General features: G+C 34.3%; 1 protein-coding gene across 3 annotated transcripts; it reads left to right on the top strand.

The window, feature by feature from the left end:
* Positions 1 to 2,130: 2,130 nt before the first annotated feature.
* On the top strand, positions 2,131 to 11,155 carry LOC147568832 (beta-glucosidase 4-like). Of its 3 annotated transcripts, none has more exons than XM_086655217.1 (17): positions 2,554 to 2,681; positions 2,817 to 2,883; positions 5,631 to 5,689; positions 6,360 to 6,435; positions 6,807 to 6,881; positions 7,117 to 7,204; positions 7,537 to 7,756; positions 7,901 to 8,016; positions 8,180 to 8,388; positions 8,481 to 8,518; positions 8,948 to 9,038; positions 9,128 to 9,236; positions 9,314 to 9,522; positions 9,754 to 10,002; positions 10,120 to 10,251; positions 10,662 to 10,700; positions 10,920 to 11,155. In XM_086655217.1, exons 1-16 carry the CDS (start codon positions 2,610 to 2,612, stop codon positions 10,697 to 10,699), a joined length of 1,848 nt encoding a protein of 615 aa, XP_086511343.1. In that variant the 5' UTR covers positions 2,554 to 2,609; the 3' UTR covers position 10,700; positions 10,920 to 11,155. The 3 variants fall into 3 exon arrangements, with proteins under 3 accessions (XP_086511341.1, XP_086511343.1, XP_086511342.1); XM_086655216.1 differs by having other exon boundaries at positions 9,754 to 10,029; XM_086655215.1 differs by having other exon boundaries at positions 2,131 to 2,681; positions 9,754 to 10,251.
* The last annotated feature ends 489 nt before the right edge of the window (positions 11,156 to 11,644 follow it).

The raw sequence follows: 11,644 nt of genomic DNA, 5'->3' as shown, positions 1-11,644 counted from the left end.
ACATCAAAAGTCACCGGCAATCAACTAACCACTTATTTTCTCACTCACATCGATCATCCAAACCTCTAGCAGGCGACCAACGACTGCTACTACCACTTGACCATGGAAAGGAGTGAACTTTCTCTCTCTAGACGACCACTCGATCAAAGAGGACGGGTGATCTTTCTCTCTCCTAAGGACCACCTGTTCAAGGAAGGCGACTGGTCATTTCTCTCTCCACACGACTAAGGGGTGCAAGTACTTTATTTCACTCGACGACCAGAGAACTAGGCAAACATACACCAGGTTGTATCACCTTTTCTCCCAACGATCGTCCTGCTCAAACAACATATTTAACTCGATAGCTCCAACTCTGGTTTACAATTCCTATTTACTATTTGTCAAGTTTACTGACTTAACCGTCGGAGCCCCCTTAGCACGACACCATCCCTGTGTCCCCTGAGACCTCACTGTCACGTGTGTTGTTGTCTCTTTTGTCACAGGTTAAGCCCAATGACGTCGTTGGTGGGCAAAAATATTAACAAGTGAAGGTCCGACTTCCGGTCAACGGTCCAGTCTTCATTGACTTCTTGACCCGCGAATTCTTACCTTCACAACCCCTACAAAGGAGATTCACCCAAATTTTTATTCTTACCTTCATTGTCTTCTTTTTTCGAATTCTCTCTAATGTTTTATTGAAAATTCACTCTAGAATAATATCAAATTTAAATTATATATCTAGAATTAATAATTTAAATTTTTTTGGGCTTTTCCAGCTTCCCCCTTCAAAACTAATTGACAATTGAGCTTACTCCTTAAATTTAGATGTTTTGTCAAAACTACGAATGCCATCTTTAGCAGGTGAAAATAAAATAATTAAGTTAAATAATATGTAAATAAAATCAATCTTTAATACTCATATTCGCGACTAAATCAAACAATAAATTAAGGTAAAAACTCTACTAAGAATCACATTGAAAAATAATTGCTCTTGGTAGTCACAATTATTTCACGTACGTCAGACACAACTTTTTTTTTTTTTTGTCAATAATAATAAGTGTAAGGGGGTAAGCTTAATTACCAACCATTGGGGGGGGGGGGGGGGGGGGGAACTCAATTACCAATTAGTGACGAAGGGTAAGCTCAAAAACTCTTTTTTTTTGTTGAGAAATCGACTGCGATTGACGTTAGTCATTACAGAGAGGTGATACGTCATCAAAATTTGATAAACACAATAATTGCATAAGTTAAACCAATAACTGAAGAGGCCTAAAGCCCAAAAACATGGAGCTTAAATCCAGACAAACTTATTGTGTAATTTTGCTAACCCGGTGTTTCTAGAGTCGTCCCATATTATTGTTTTAGGTGCTCTCTCCAAACATGTCGCCCGACTTTCCATATTTAATACTGTTATATTTTGGATATCCAAATTTTTTGGTGTTATTTTCTTTTGTTTCCTTATTTTAAATTATTTATTATTTTATTGAGAGAGATTTTAATTTTTTTTAACTTTCGAAATAGTTATTGTTTCTTTTTGTTTTTCTTAAATTAGTTATTTTTTTAAGGACACGGTTATTTTTGTTCTTCAAATACGTTATTTTATTTCTTAAAAGGACTATATTTTAAATTTTGAGAAGGTTTCTAGATAATATCCTTTATTAGAAAAAGGATGTTGTTCTAGTCACCGTTTCCCCTTCTGATTTATTATATAAATTTATACTTTTAATAACCCAAATTCAATAACTACGGATTCCACTTTCTCCAAAAATCAGAATTGAGACCTCCAGAATTTTGGAATTTATGTCAACACTAACAACCACTTAGACAATTAAAAATTGAAAATTCTGATTGTTAATATTCTAAAGTTGGAACACAGGAATAAATCAATAAATTGTTTGTGATGTGAATATGATAAATTTTCCTTTAAAATTATCTGAACTCCATTTTTAACCACTTCTTTCTCTGGCCATCTAAATAGTAAATGTGGTTGGGTGTTTGTACTTGGACTAAAATTACTCCTGGCCCTCTAAATAGTAAATGTAGTTGCAGTTTTGAAGTTGGACTAAAGTTACTGCCAACTAACAAATGCCAACTAACAACCATAACTTTTTTTTTTTGTTGTTGAAATAACAACAAGAACTTAAAACTAACAGAACGTTTTACTTATAAAATTGTTCTCTCCAAGACATATTTTTTGTTGAAATTCTCTGGAAGACTTGGCAGGTCATTATTTAGATAGGAGACTAAAAAAATATTGAGAAGTTTAGAAAACCTCTACCTGATGTGGCGGCTATTCACTCGAACATATTTTTTTTGCATTTGCTATACGTTCAAGCGATATGTCGTCACATCAGGTGGAGAGTTGGGAGAGAGACCAAATAGAGAGATAGATAAATAGATATAATTTCTTTTACTTAAATCGGTCAATAATAAAAAGTATTATATAGAAGTTTCCCAATATTGGAAGTCATCAATAATAAACAACGTATCTTTATCTTCTTGAGGGATGTTTATGTCATTTTGTAACCCACATTTGGAACTAGTATATAAATGGACCCATAGACCAGGCAAATAATAACTCAGGAACATATTTGTGCATTGATCTTTCTATTACCAAATAACATCAACAAATGGCGCCTATAGTTACTGCTAATGATTTTGATCGGAGATTCGTTTTTGGTGTTGGAAGTTCAGCTTATCAGGTAGATACGGAAATTTGGTTTATTCATACATCCTATTAACCATTTTTATTTTTGTCGATTTAGTAGCTTTTATCTAGGTTGCCAATTAAAATTTGTGATAAACTCTAACAATGAACTTGCTTGTTTATTATGAAGGTCGAAGGGGCTGCTAAGGAAGGTGGGAGAGGTGAAAGTATTTGGGATGTCTTTGCACGCCAAAGTGGTACTTACTTTTTCTAGTTTCCATATAATGGTGGATACTAATATCAAATTTTCCTTAATCATTTTTTTGGAAATCCACAACAACAAAAGATTTTGTCTAGCCAATCATATTTTTAAGTGGTGGTAGCTTTTAAGTAAAAATGAAGGTTAAATTTTCTTCTTTTAATAAGAAGACGCACCTCTTCTTGGCCCCTAGCTCAGAAGAAGATCATGTTTATCTAAAAAGGATAATCCTTCTCAGACGAAAGATTTCTGTGAAAAGAGAGACTCTTCTTCGCCTGAACAATGAACAAAATGAGGAGATGTGTGGTGGAGGAGGTCGAAATGGTGGTGGACAAAGAAGTTGTTGAATAATTATTTATTACGGAGTATGTAAATAATTTTTTAGTTGAGTATAATTATATCAGTAGTTTCTATTTCAATTTATTATCAATATTTTACAACAATACTCTATATCAAATTTAGTGTTATATATAAGTATCTAGTTCCACAGCGACGACATGATTTGTAGGGCCAAGACATGACTAATAGTAGCAAAAACGCCAAAGCCGACCCAGTGGTCTTTTAACTTAGAGTTGTTTATGGGCCATACTAGCACACCACGTCTGACTTGGGTGCTAGATATATGTGAAGTTTTTTTTATTTTTTTGTTGAAGTTAGATGTATCTGAAGTTGATCTTTCAGAAGAAGAAAAACTTAGAATTTAATTACCAAACATCTTGAATTGACTGATTTGTCAAATGGCCAGTCTGAGATTGTGCAAAAATCGTCTTCAGAAAGTAACGACCATTGAGTAAGATAACACGGTTAGCCCCAACTGATCAACTAAAGTTGTGTCGGATAACTGTTTGTTATATAAATAATTTTTTAATCGAGTGAAATTATATGAAATAAGTACTTGTGAAAAGTCTCAAGTTACGATTAACTTTATAAATACTCAATGAAGAAGTATCTTGTAGATTTTGTAGAGTCACGATTAACTCTATAAATAATCAAGTCGATTTCTCTTTTAAAAAAATGTTTTGGACAACATTTAGTTAAGTATTTGAAGACAAAAGTTTAGTCGTCTACTGTCGAAAATGAGAGTATAGTAATTAGAAAGTTCGTTGGAGCGTATAAAATTGTAATATTTCTTTTTATACGACGCGATCGTTGTATCTTGAGAGACTAATGTCCATAGGTACGTTAGCACCGTCGTCTGGATATAATTGTTTTAAGAAAAGAGTGACTACTCGCCTCGATCATGGAATAAGATAAATTTTTATTCCATGTTTATATATTAAAATAGTGTCATATTATTTGACTGTCAAGAATCGAACTCGTAAATCCAAAAACAACAACGAGGAAGAACAACGAAATGAATTTTTATCTCTTTTTGGATCTAGTGGAGTTCACCAATAGAGGATCGATCGCCCCGTCACGGATATATTGAAGAAGAAAAAGATGTGAAGTAAATGAGAGAGAGTGAAGTGGAGGAGGGAGAGAGACGAGGTGGATAAGAAAAGTCTTTTCTAGGCGACAAATTATGAGGGCCCAAACTAATTATAGAACTTAGACGACAAATTTGTCGACCAAAACGATAAGTTGATCGCAAATTCGGAGTCAACATGAGTCTACATTTTTCTCCCTGCACTCCAAAACTCATTATGTTCATAATATGACATAGAACATCATGAAAAACATAATATGAACATATATCATGAATTAAATAAGCATCTTCGTTAAGATATCTTTAAAGTAACTTTAAAGACTATAGAAAGACTCTTTAAAGTTTTTCTACAAGGGTTGAGAGTCCATCTATTCCCAATTACTTTATATAATGATTTAGTCATATGGGGTAATTGGGGTGAATCGCTCGGACGGAGATTTGGTGCTCATACTTCTTGTTCATAGACTTGAAAAGAAGTAGGTCTCCAGTCACAAATTTTGTCAAGGATCTTGTACATGTAGCACTCCCGCTTCGTTTTTACCTTGGAAATTGTACATTTTGGTATCATTATTCTATCATGGATAGATCTTGCCGTATATATGAGAGGAACAAATGTATGTAGAATAAGGTTTTTCTTTATTTTCTTATCTTACAGTTTTGTATTGATTACTTTCACATATTGATCCATTAACAAATGTGTGGTAGTTTTATTTTTGACATAGACTTTAAGGGTCAATACATATCGTTCATATATACCTCATGAATATATATAATATGAAGAGAATATGATAAGGGATATAACTGTCATCATTAAGATATTTAATATACAGACCTTACGAGCATCAAAACTCGATTATTCATATTTTTATCTTAGGCAAAATCGGTCAAAACTCTCACTGATTTTTTCGCTTTCGTGAAAAAGGATCACTCGGTTTTTTTTCCAGTCTTCACATCTCTAAGTACTTTTATAATTTGCGACAACTTGTATGCAACAACTTTGCAAGAGAAAACTTTGCAAGAGGTTTGCAACTGTTTGCAGAAAATTTGCAACAGCTTGCAAGAGTTTGACAAAAAATATTAGATGTTTAACTACACAAAATACAAATATTTGAGTTTTTAACCAAACAAAATACAAATTTTGATTTATAACCAAATATCGATCTTGTGACTTCCAAATTTATGCAGTACCGCTCGTACAATATCCCACATGTATGGGTAGTTTAAAATTGGTACATTCGACTGTTTTCAATTTGTGAGAATATAGACTATTGGATATATATATCCTACACGATTACTCAGTATAATGGTCATTTTTGTAGGACATATAAAAGATGGAAGCAACGGTGATACAGCAGCTGATCAATATCATCGCTACAATGTAATATCCTACACAATTACTTAGTATAATGGTCATTTCTTAAAAACGGTGAAAGGAAGCCAAAGAAAATACTAATGGCTACTAGATTTCAATCTGTAGGTTTTTTAATTCTTCAGGATCAGACCTTCTCCAGCCTTAGTAAAAGCTAGGTGCATCTGCCAATCACCAATACATCGAAAATGATTCTAGTCAATCCTCTAACTGAATAAGCGCTATAATTGTCTGATTTGAACCTAAAGACCACACAAATCTGATTTTCTTCAACTTTATTTATATCAAAGTTCAATGATCCTACATTTGTACTTTATGTGATTGAACCTGCGACCCCAGTGTTGTACATGGAGTATTTGTCCAACCACTACAACAAGAAGTGGTGGGCGATTTAAGTAGAATGATAGAGTGACTTAGAAATTGGTACTTAGAGGGTGACATATTTCCTCATTTAGAAATAAAAGCGGTCCCTACCGTAGTGAAACTTTGAAAAAACCTTGTCTTTTAGTGATTCCACATCAGCTGGGCATTAAAATGCCCAAAAAATTTGAGCTCTCTAGCATCTCCCATTTAAGTAAATGTTGTGTTGGTGTAATGAAAGAATATATATGTATATATATATATATGGACAACTAAAGAAAGAAATAGACATGTTCTAATTTTTTTTTGTCGAATGCAGGATGATCTCGACCTTATGGCTAAACTTGGATTTACGGCTTATAACTTTTCCATATCATGGTCTCGTATTTTTGCTGGTATAGTAATAGTTCTTCATTTTTTTTGTTTACCAACATGAAAGCATCTTATTGTATATCAGGACGAATTTCTACACTCTATATTGGGATGGCGAGAATAGCTCTCAGTAATGAAATGAAGCATGATAGAAAGTAGATAATGTAAACTTCCTAAAAGGCCAACCGTCGAACTATTACATGTCGTCTAACAAAATGAGAGAACTACGAAAGTTGTCCCAAAATGAATAAGAAAAATATCATTGCTAAGTAAATAACATCTAGTCTCTTTTTTTTTTTGTTGAAAGAATAACATCTAGTCTCTTACCAAATGGAATTTAGTTATATTTTATGCATTTAAAACTTGTGTTATATTTATATTTCACATTTTGTAGATGGTCTCGGAACCACGGTTAATGCTGCAGGAGTTGCTTACTACGATGGTCTCATTAATGCTATATTAAAGAAAAGTAATTTATTTCTTCCTACTCATCGTTTTGTACCACATTGTATTCTACTTTCTTATTTATTTTTCTCCTCTTTCTTAAAACTTATGTTTATTTTTTTTTTACTTGTATAGATAGGAATAGGATGGGGCTGAACTTTCATATAAGATGAAGTCGGGGACTTGAAAGTGTGATTTCATAAGTTAATGAGCATCTTATATTTTGAAATATTCTAACCCACTTTATTTATGTGTTGCAGAAATGACACCTTATGTAACTTTATTCCATTGGGATCTTCCTAATCATCTCCAAACTACAACAAATGGATGGTTATGTTCCAATATTGTGTAAGTATATAAGTTAAGCCCTTGTTCAATTTGTGACCCTAGCTATTGATGAATTCAATTTGATATCTTTCTCCGAGGACGATTTTCTCATCTTGAAGATCATACTCATAGGGATTCAATAGTTCAATAATCCTTAGAATCTAACAAGTAAAATTTAAATTCAAATGGTGATAAATTACTTCTCAATTTTTTTGTTGTAACATGATAACTAATTCTCATAAAAATAAAAAGAATTTCAAGGGGTCCATATGAAAATGGACATATATGTGACTGAAAAGGGTTCCATTTAGGTTGTCCTCAAATCTCATAATGTGTACTTTTTCAATTAACAGGGCTCGCTTTACATTATATGCTGAGATGTGTTTCACAAAATTCGGAGATAGAGTGATGCATTGGATCACAATAAATGATCCGCTTTCAGTTGCTATAAATGGGTACGGTACTGGAATACATGCCCCTGGTAGAAAATCAAATGCTGAACCGTATAAAGTTGGATATCATTTGCTTTTAGCTCATGCGACCGTCGTTTCTAGTTACAGAACTAAGTTCAAGGTATTCTATTTGATCTATGCTCTATTGTGTTTTGGGGAAATAATTTTGTAGTTCACTATTATAATACTTTAAAGAAACATATGTCGAAATTGTCTTTGCAAGTCGTTTAAAATAACATATATGTTGTAACTTTGTGTAATTTAGCATCAAGGTGGTGAAATAGGCATAGCACTTGGTTGCCAATGGGGAGAGCCTGATAATTGGAACAGGCCGGAAGATATAGAAGCTGCAAAAAGGCACATGGATTTTCAAATTGGATGGTATTATATCACTTGCCCCATAAAAGCTCAATTCTCTTAAATCTTAGAATGGGCTTAAGCTAATATAACTTCTAAAATCCTATATATATATATATATATATATATATATATATATATATATACTTGTCTTTTATATTTGACATGCTTTTTGGTTTTGGCGAAGGTTCTTGAATCCAATAATCCACGGAGATTATCCTGAAGACATGCTTAAACTTATTGGCACTCGGCTTCCAAAGCTAACCGACGATAATAAAAAATTAATAAAAGGGTCGATTGATTTTCTGGGAATTAATCACTATGGATCCAGGTTTATCGCCAACCATAGTAGAAGTCTTGACTTTTTTGAACGAGAACAACAGATAGAAGCACTAAGTAAGTTAATAATCTCTTCCAGCTTTTATATTTTTAACTATATAACAAGTGACTTATTTTTTTTATATCTTAATACCTTGTTTTGTCTCCAGCAAGGAACTCACAAGGCCAGAGTCTTAGGGACCAGCAAGTAAGCTATACTTAATCTTTTTTCTCTATCCAAATCCAATACTATTACCAATACTATTACCAATCGTGCTAGATGTCCCAAAAATCATGCCCTAACATGACCTGAGTACTAATGTGAGTTGTGACATGCTCATCTCTACTCCCAGACATGTGACGTCATTCGACCTTGTTCGAGAAAGATTTTTGGGTCAAGATTTTCCTTTATTCTAGTGATAGACCCGCCAAATCCTAGGCAGAGTTGATAGGGAATCCTAAATCAAGGACCAGACATTTTTTCGCAACTGGAATCACAAATCAAAAAAGAAGTAATGGGATTTTCTCCGTTGATATGGGATTTTCTCCGAAATCTACCTAGGATTTCAGCAGCCAGAGCATTTTCCTTTCCTTTAATTACTGTCTTATTCTATACTATGGTCATCAAAAATGACAGGGGCTCTACTTGGCATCTTTCTTCATGCAAAAGCTTCTCAAATATATAACCACTACTTACAACAAACCCATAATTTACATTACTGGGAATGGTATGTACATATAACTTTGGGTTTTTATGTGCCATCTCAGCACATCTGCCAAACCCCTCATTTTCTGTTTCTTTTTTATTTCCCAATAGGAATGGCTGATGAGGATGGTGTAAATGCTGTAAACCCTACTTGGATGGATTCAGAGAGATCTGACTACTTTGATCAGTACCTCGCTGCTCTATGTCGGTCGATTCATCAGTAAGTAATCTCAAATTTCATTTTTACTGATCACATATACGAAGGAGAAAATGACTTATAAATGTATGTATCGACAGGGATCAGTTAAGTAATGTGAAAGGATACTTTGTATGGTCATTCCTCGACGGCTTTGAATGGGAATCTGGCTACACCAAGCGTTTCGGTTTAGTTTCTGTCAATCGCCAAAATTATGCGCGTACTCCAAAATATTCTACCATGTGGTGGAAGGATTTTCTCAAAATTCAACCACAACAACCGTGGAATCCCAACTATCCCAACAATGGAGGTGAATAAAAGGATCTGCTCTGCTATTTTTCAGCTGATACTAAATTTTCATGTCTTCTGTACCTCCTCTTAGAAAAGAAGACAATTATGTCTAAGTAGACCTAAAAAGGTTGACAATTATGTCTAAGTAGAGTTTCTTACACAACAAGAAAAACACAACCCTTATTGTAATGTTTCAATTATTTGTGTTCACATCGCTAATCAAACTAAGTACTATTTCTTCTGTATATAGGAAATCCAAGCTGGCCAAACACAGGCAACGGAGGATTTCCCGGAAACGGAGGATATCCAGGCAACGGAGGATACCCAGGTAACGGAGGATTTCCCGGAAACGGAGGATACCCAGACAACGGAGGATACCCAGGCAATGGAGGCAACCAAGGGTACGGAGGCAACCAAGGCAACCAGGGGTACGGGGGAAACCAAGGCAACCAGGGGTACGGGGGCAACCAAGGCAACCAGGGGTACAGGGGCAACCAAGGCAACCAGGGGTACGGGGGCAACCAAGGCAACCAGGGGTACGGGGGCAACCAAGGCAACCAGGGGTACGGGGGCAACCAGGGGTATGGAGGCAACCAAGGCAACCAGGGTTATGGAGGCAACCAAGGGAACCAGGGGTATGGAGGCAACCAAGGGTATGGAGGAAACCAAGGGTATGGAGGCAACCAAGGGTTCAAAAGCAATGCAGGCAATCCAGCCTATGGGAACTACAACAATAATGCGAATCCAAGTAAGCATTTGGGGATGAATTTTATTTTTACTTCAAATTTCATGGGTTATTTTAGGCAATGTGGTTTTCCGGTGAATTTCGTTAGGACAAGGAAAGACATCGACTAATCTTATTGAAAATTTAGAATCACCCTTCATCAACCTAAGAAGCATGTATGTACTTGGTGGGTAATAGCCTTTGACATGCACTTTATTACATCCCATTGTAATAGTAACTATGAGAATATATAGTCCATCTCCAACCACATAGACAAAGAAAATGTATTAGAACTATGCTTCGCACGCCAAAACCATTGGCTTCAGTAGTATTACACCTGCTTCCAATCGCCAAAGTACATACATTATACATAAGAGAGCGAACCACTTGATTGATGTCATTTGATTAATTTCTTATATGCTCAAATGTTGCAGGTGGTGTGTATAATGGGGCTGCAAATGCTAGGTGCTAAGGTGAAGATAACAAATTGCTCCTCTCATTCTTTTCCTTCGTCAAAATCATTTTTTACTTTCCAATTCATTGCCAAAAAACATGTCCCTGAAAATCAATTTATAGTTAAAATAATAAAATAACTACGAGCACAAACAAAATTACAGTTTATCATATAATTGTCGTAAGTCTATCGTATAATGATATAACATATATTAATATGAGTTTTCTTTGTCTTGAAGATTTCAAATGCTCTGGTTTCGATGGACAAAATAGGAGCTTGGGCCGACAGGTTATTTCCATTAGTTACAAGGTGATCAAGGATGTAATGGTTACAGGGGCTGAAAAACTTATAATACTGATCATGTTTATGTCATTTTTATTTGAATCTGAATTTTTCTAATTTATTTAGGTATTTGATTTTGGTGTTGGTTGTTGAGAAGAACCTTTTATTTAAATCTAAGTTTATTTTCATAAACAATTTGTTTTTATTTGTTTGTTAACTAGTTATTTGCTTTCAAATTCAAATAGTTTTTTTTTTTCTAAACCACAAAATATCAGTTCAATATGTTCTGCCATACAAAAGATCTGTTTCTAGGCTAATATGTTGATACTAGGAATGGAAGAAAAAAGCGAACAACACAATTAATTATGTTATTTCCTGTGTACAGATTGAACGAGTTGATTCATCAAGTCACTAATCGAGTCACTGGTGAAATATATTATTGCTATAACTTTATTAATAAATCAGCAGAAAAAACTTAGGTTTAGAATTAACGCATATAGACAAAGGAAGTGAAAATCCAATATGCATGTTTCGTATTTCTAACCGTTATCCGGAATAGATGATTCGTATTCAAATCTCACCATTGATTTAAGATTAAAAAGAGGAATTCCTACTGTGATTTATGATTTATTACTTTAAAATCAACACACTCCTTGATAGAAACCAGATAAATGAAAAAGA

This window comes from Eschscholzia californica, unplaced genomic scaffold (genome assembly GCF_041429995.1).
Source record: "Eschscholzia californica isolate CP2 unplaced genomic scaffold, dmEscCali1.0.p SCAF_1, whole genome shotgun sequence".
Taxonomy (NCBI): Eukaryota; Viridiplantae; Streptophyta; class Magnoliopsida; order Ranunculales; family Papaveraceae; genus Eschscholzia; species Eschscholzia californica.
Note: the sequence above shows the minus strand (reverse complement) of the source record. Positions and strands in the feature narration are given on the sequence as shown.

Excerpts from the sequence above, each read along its gene's own strand:
- LOC147568832 (XM_086655215.1), top strand. The coding sequence starts at position 2,610 with ATGGCGCCTATAGTTACTGCTAATGATTTTGATCGGAGATTCGTTTTT. Across the intron at positions 6,436-6,806 it reads ATGGTCTCGTATTTTTGCTG|ATGGTCTCGGAACCACGGTT; the intron begins GTATAGTAATAG and ends CACATTTTGTAG. Across the intron at positions 8,017-8,179 it reads ATGGATTTTCAAATTGGATG|GTTCTTGAATCCAATAATCC; the intron begins GTATTATATCAC and ends GTTTTGGCGAAG.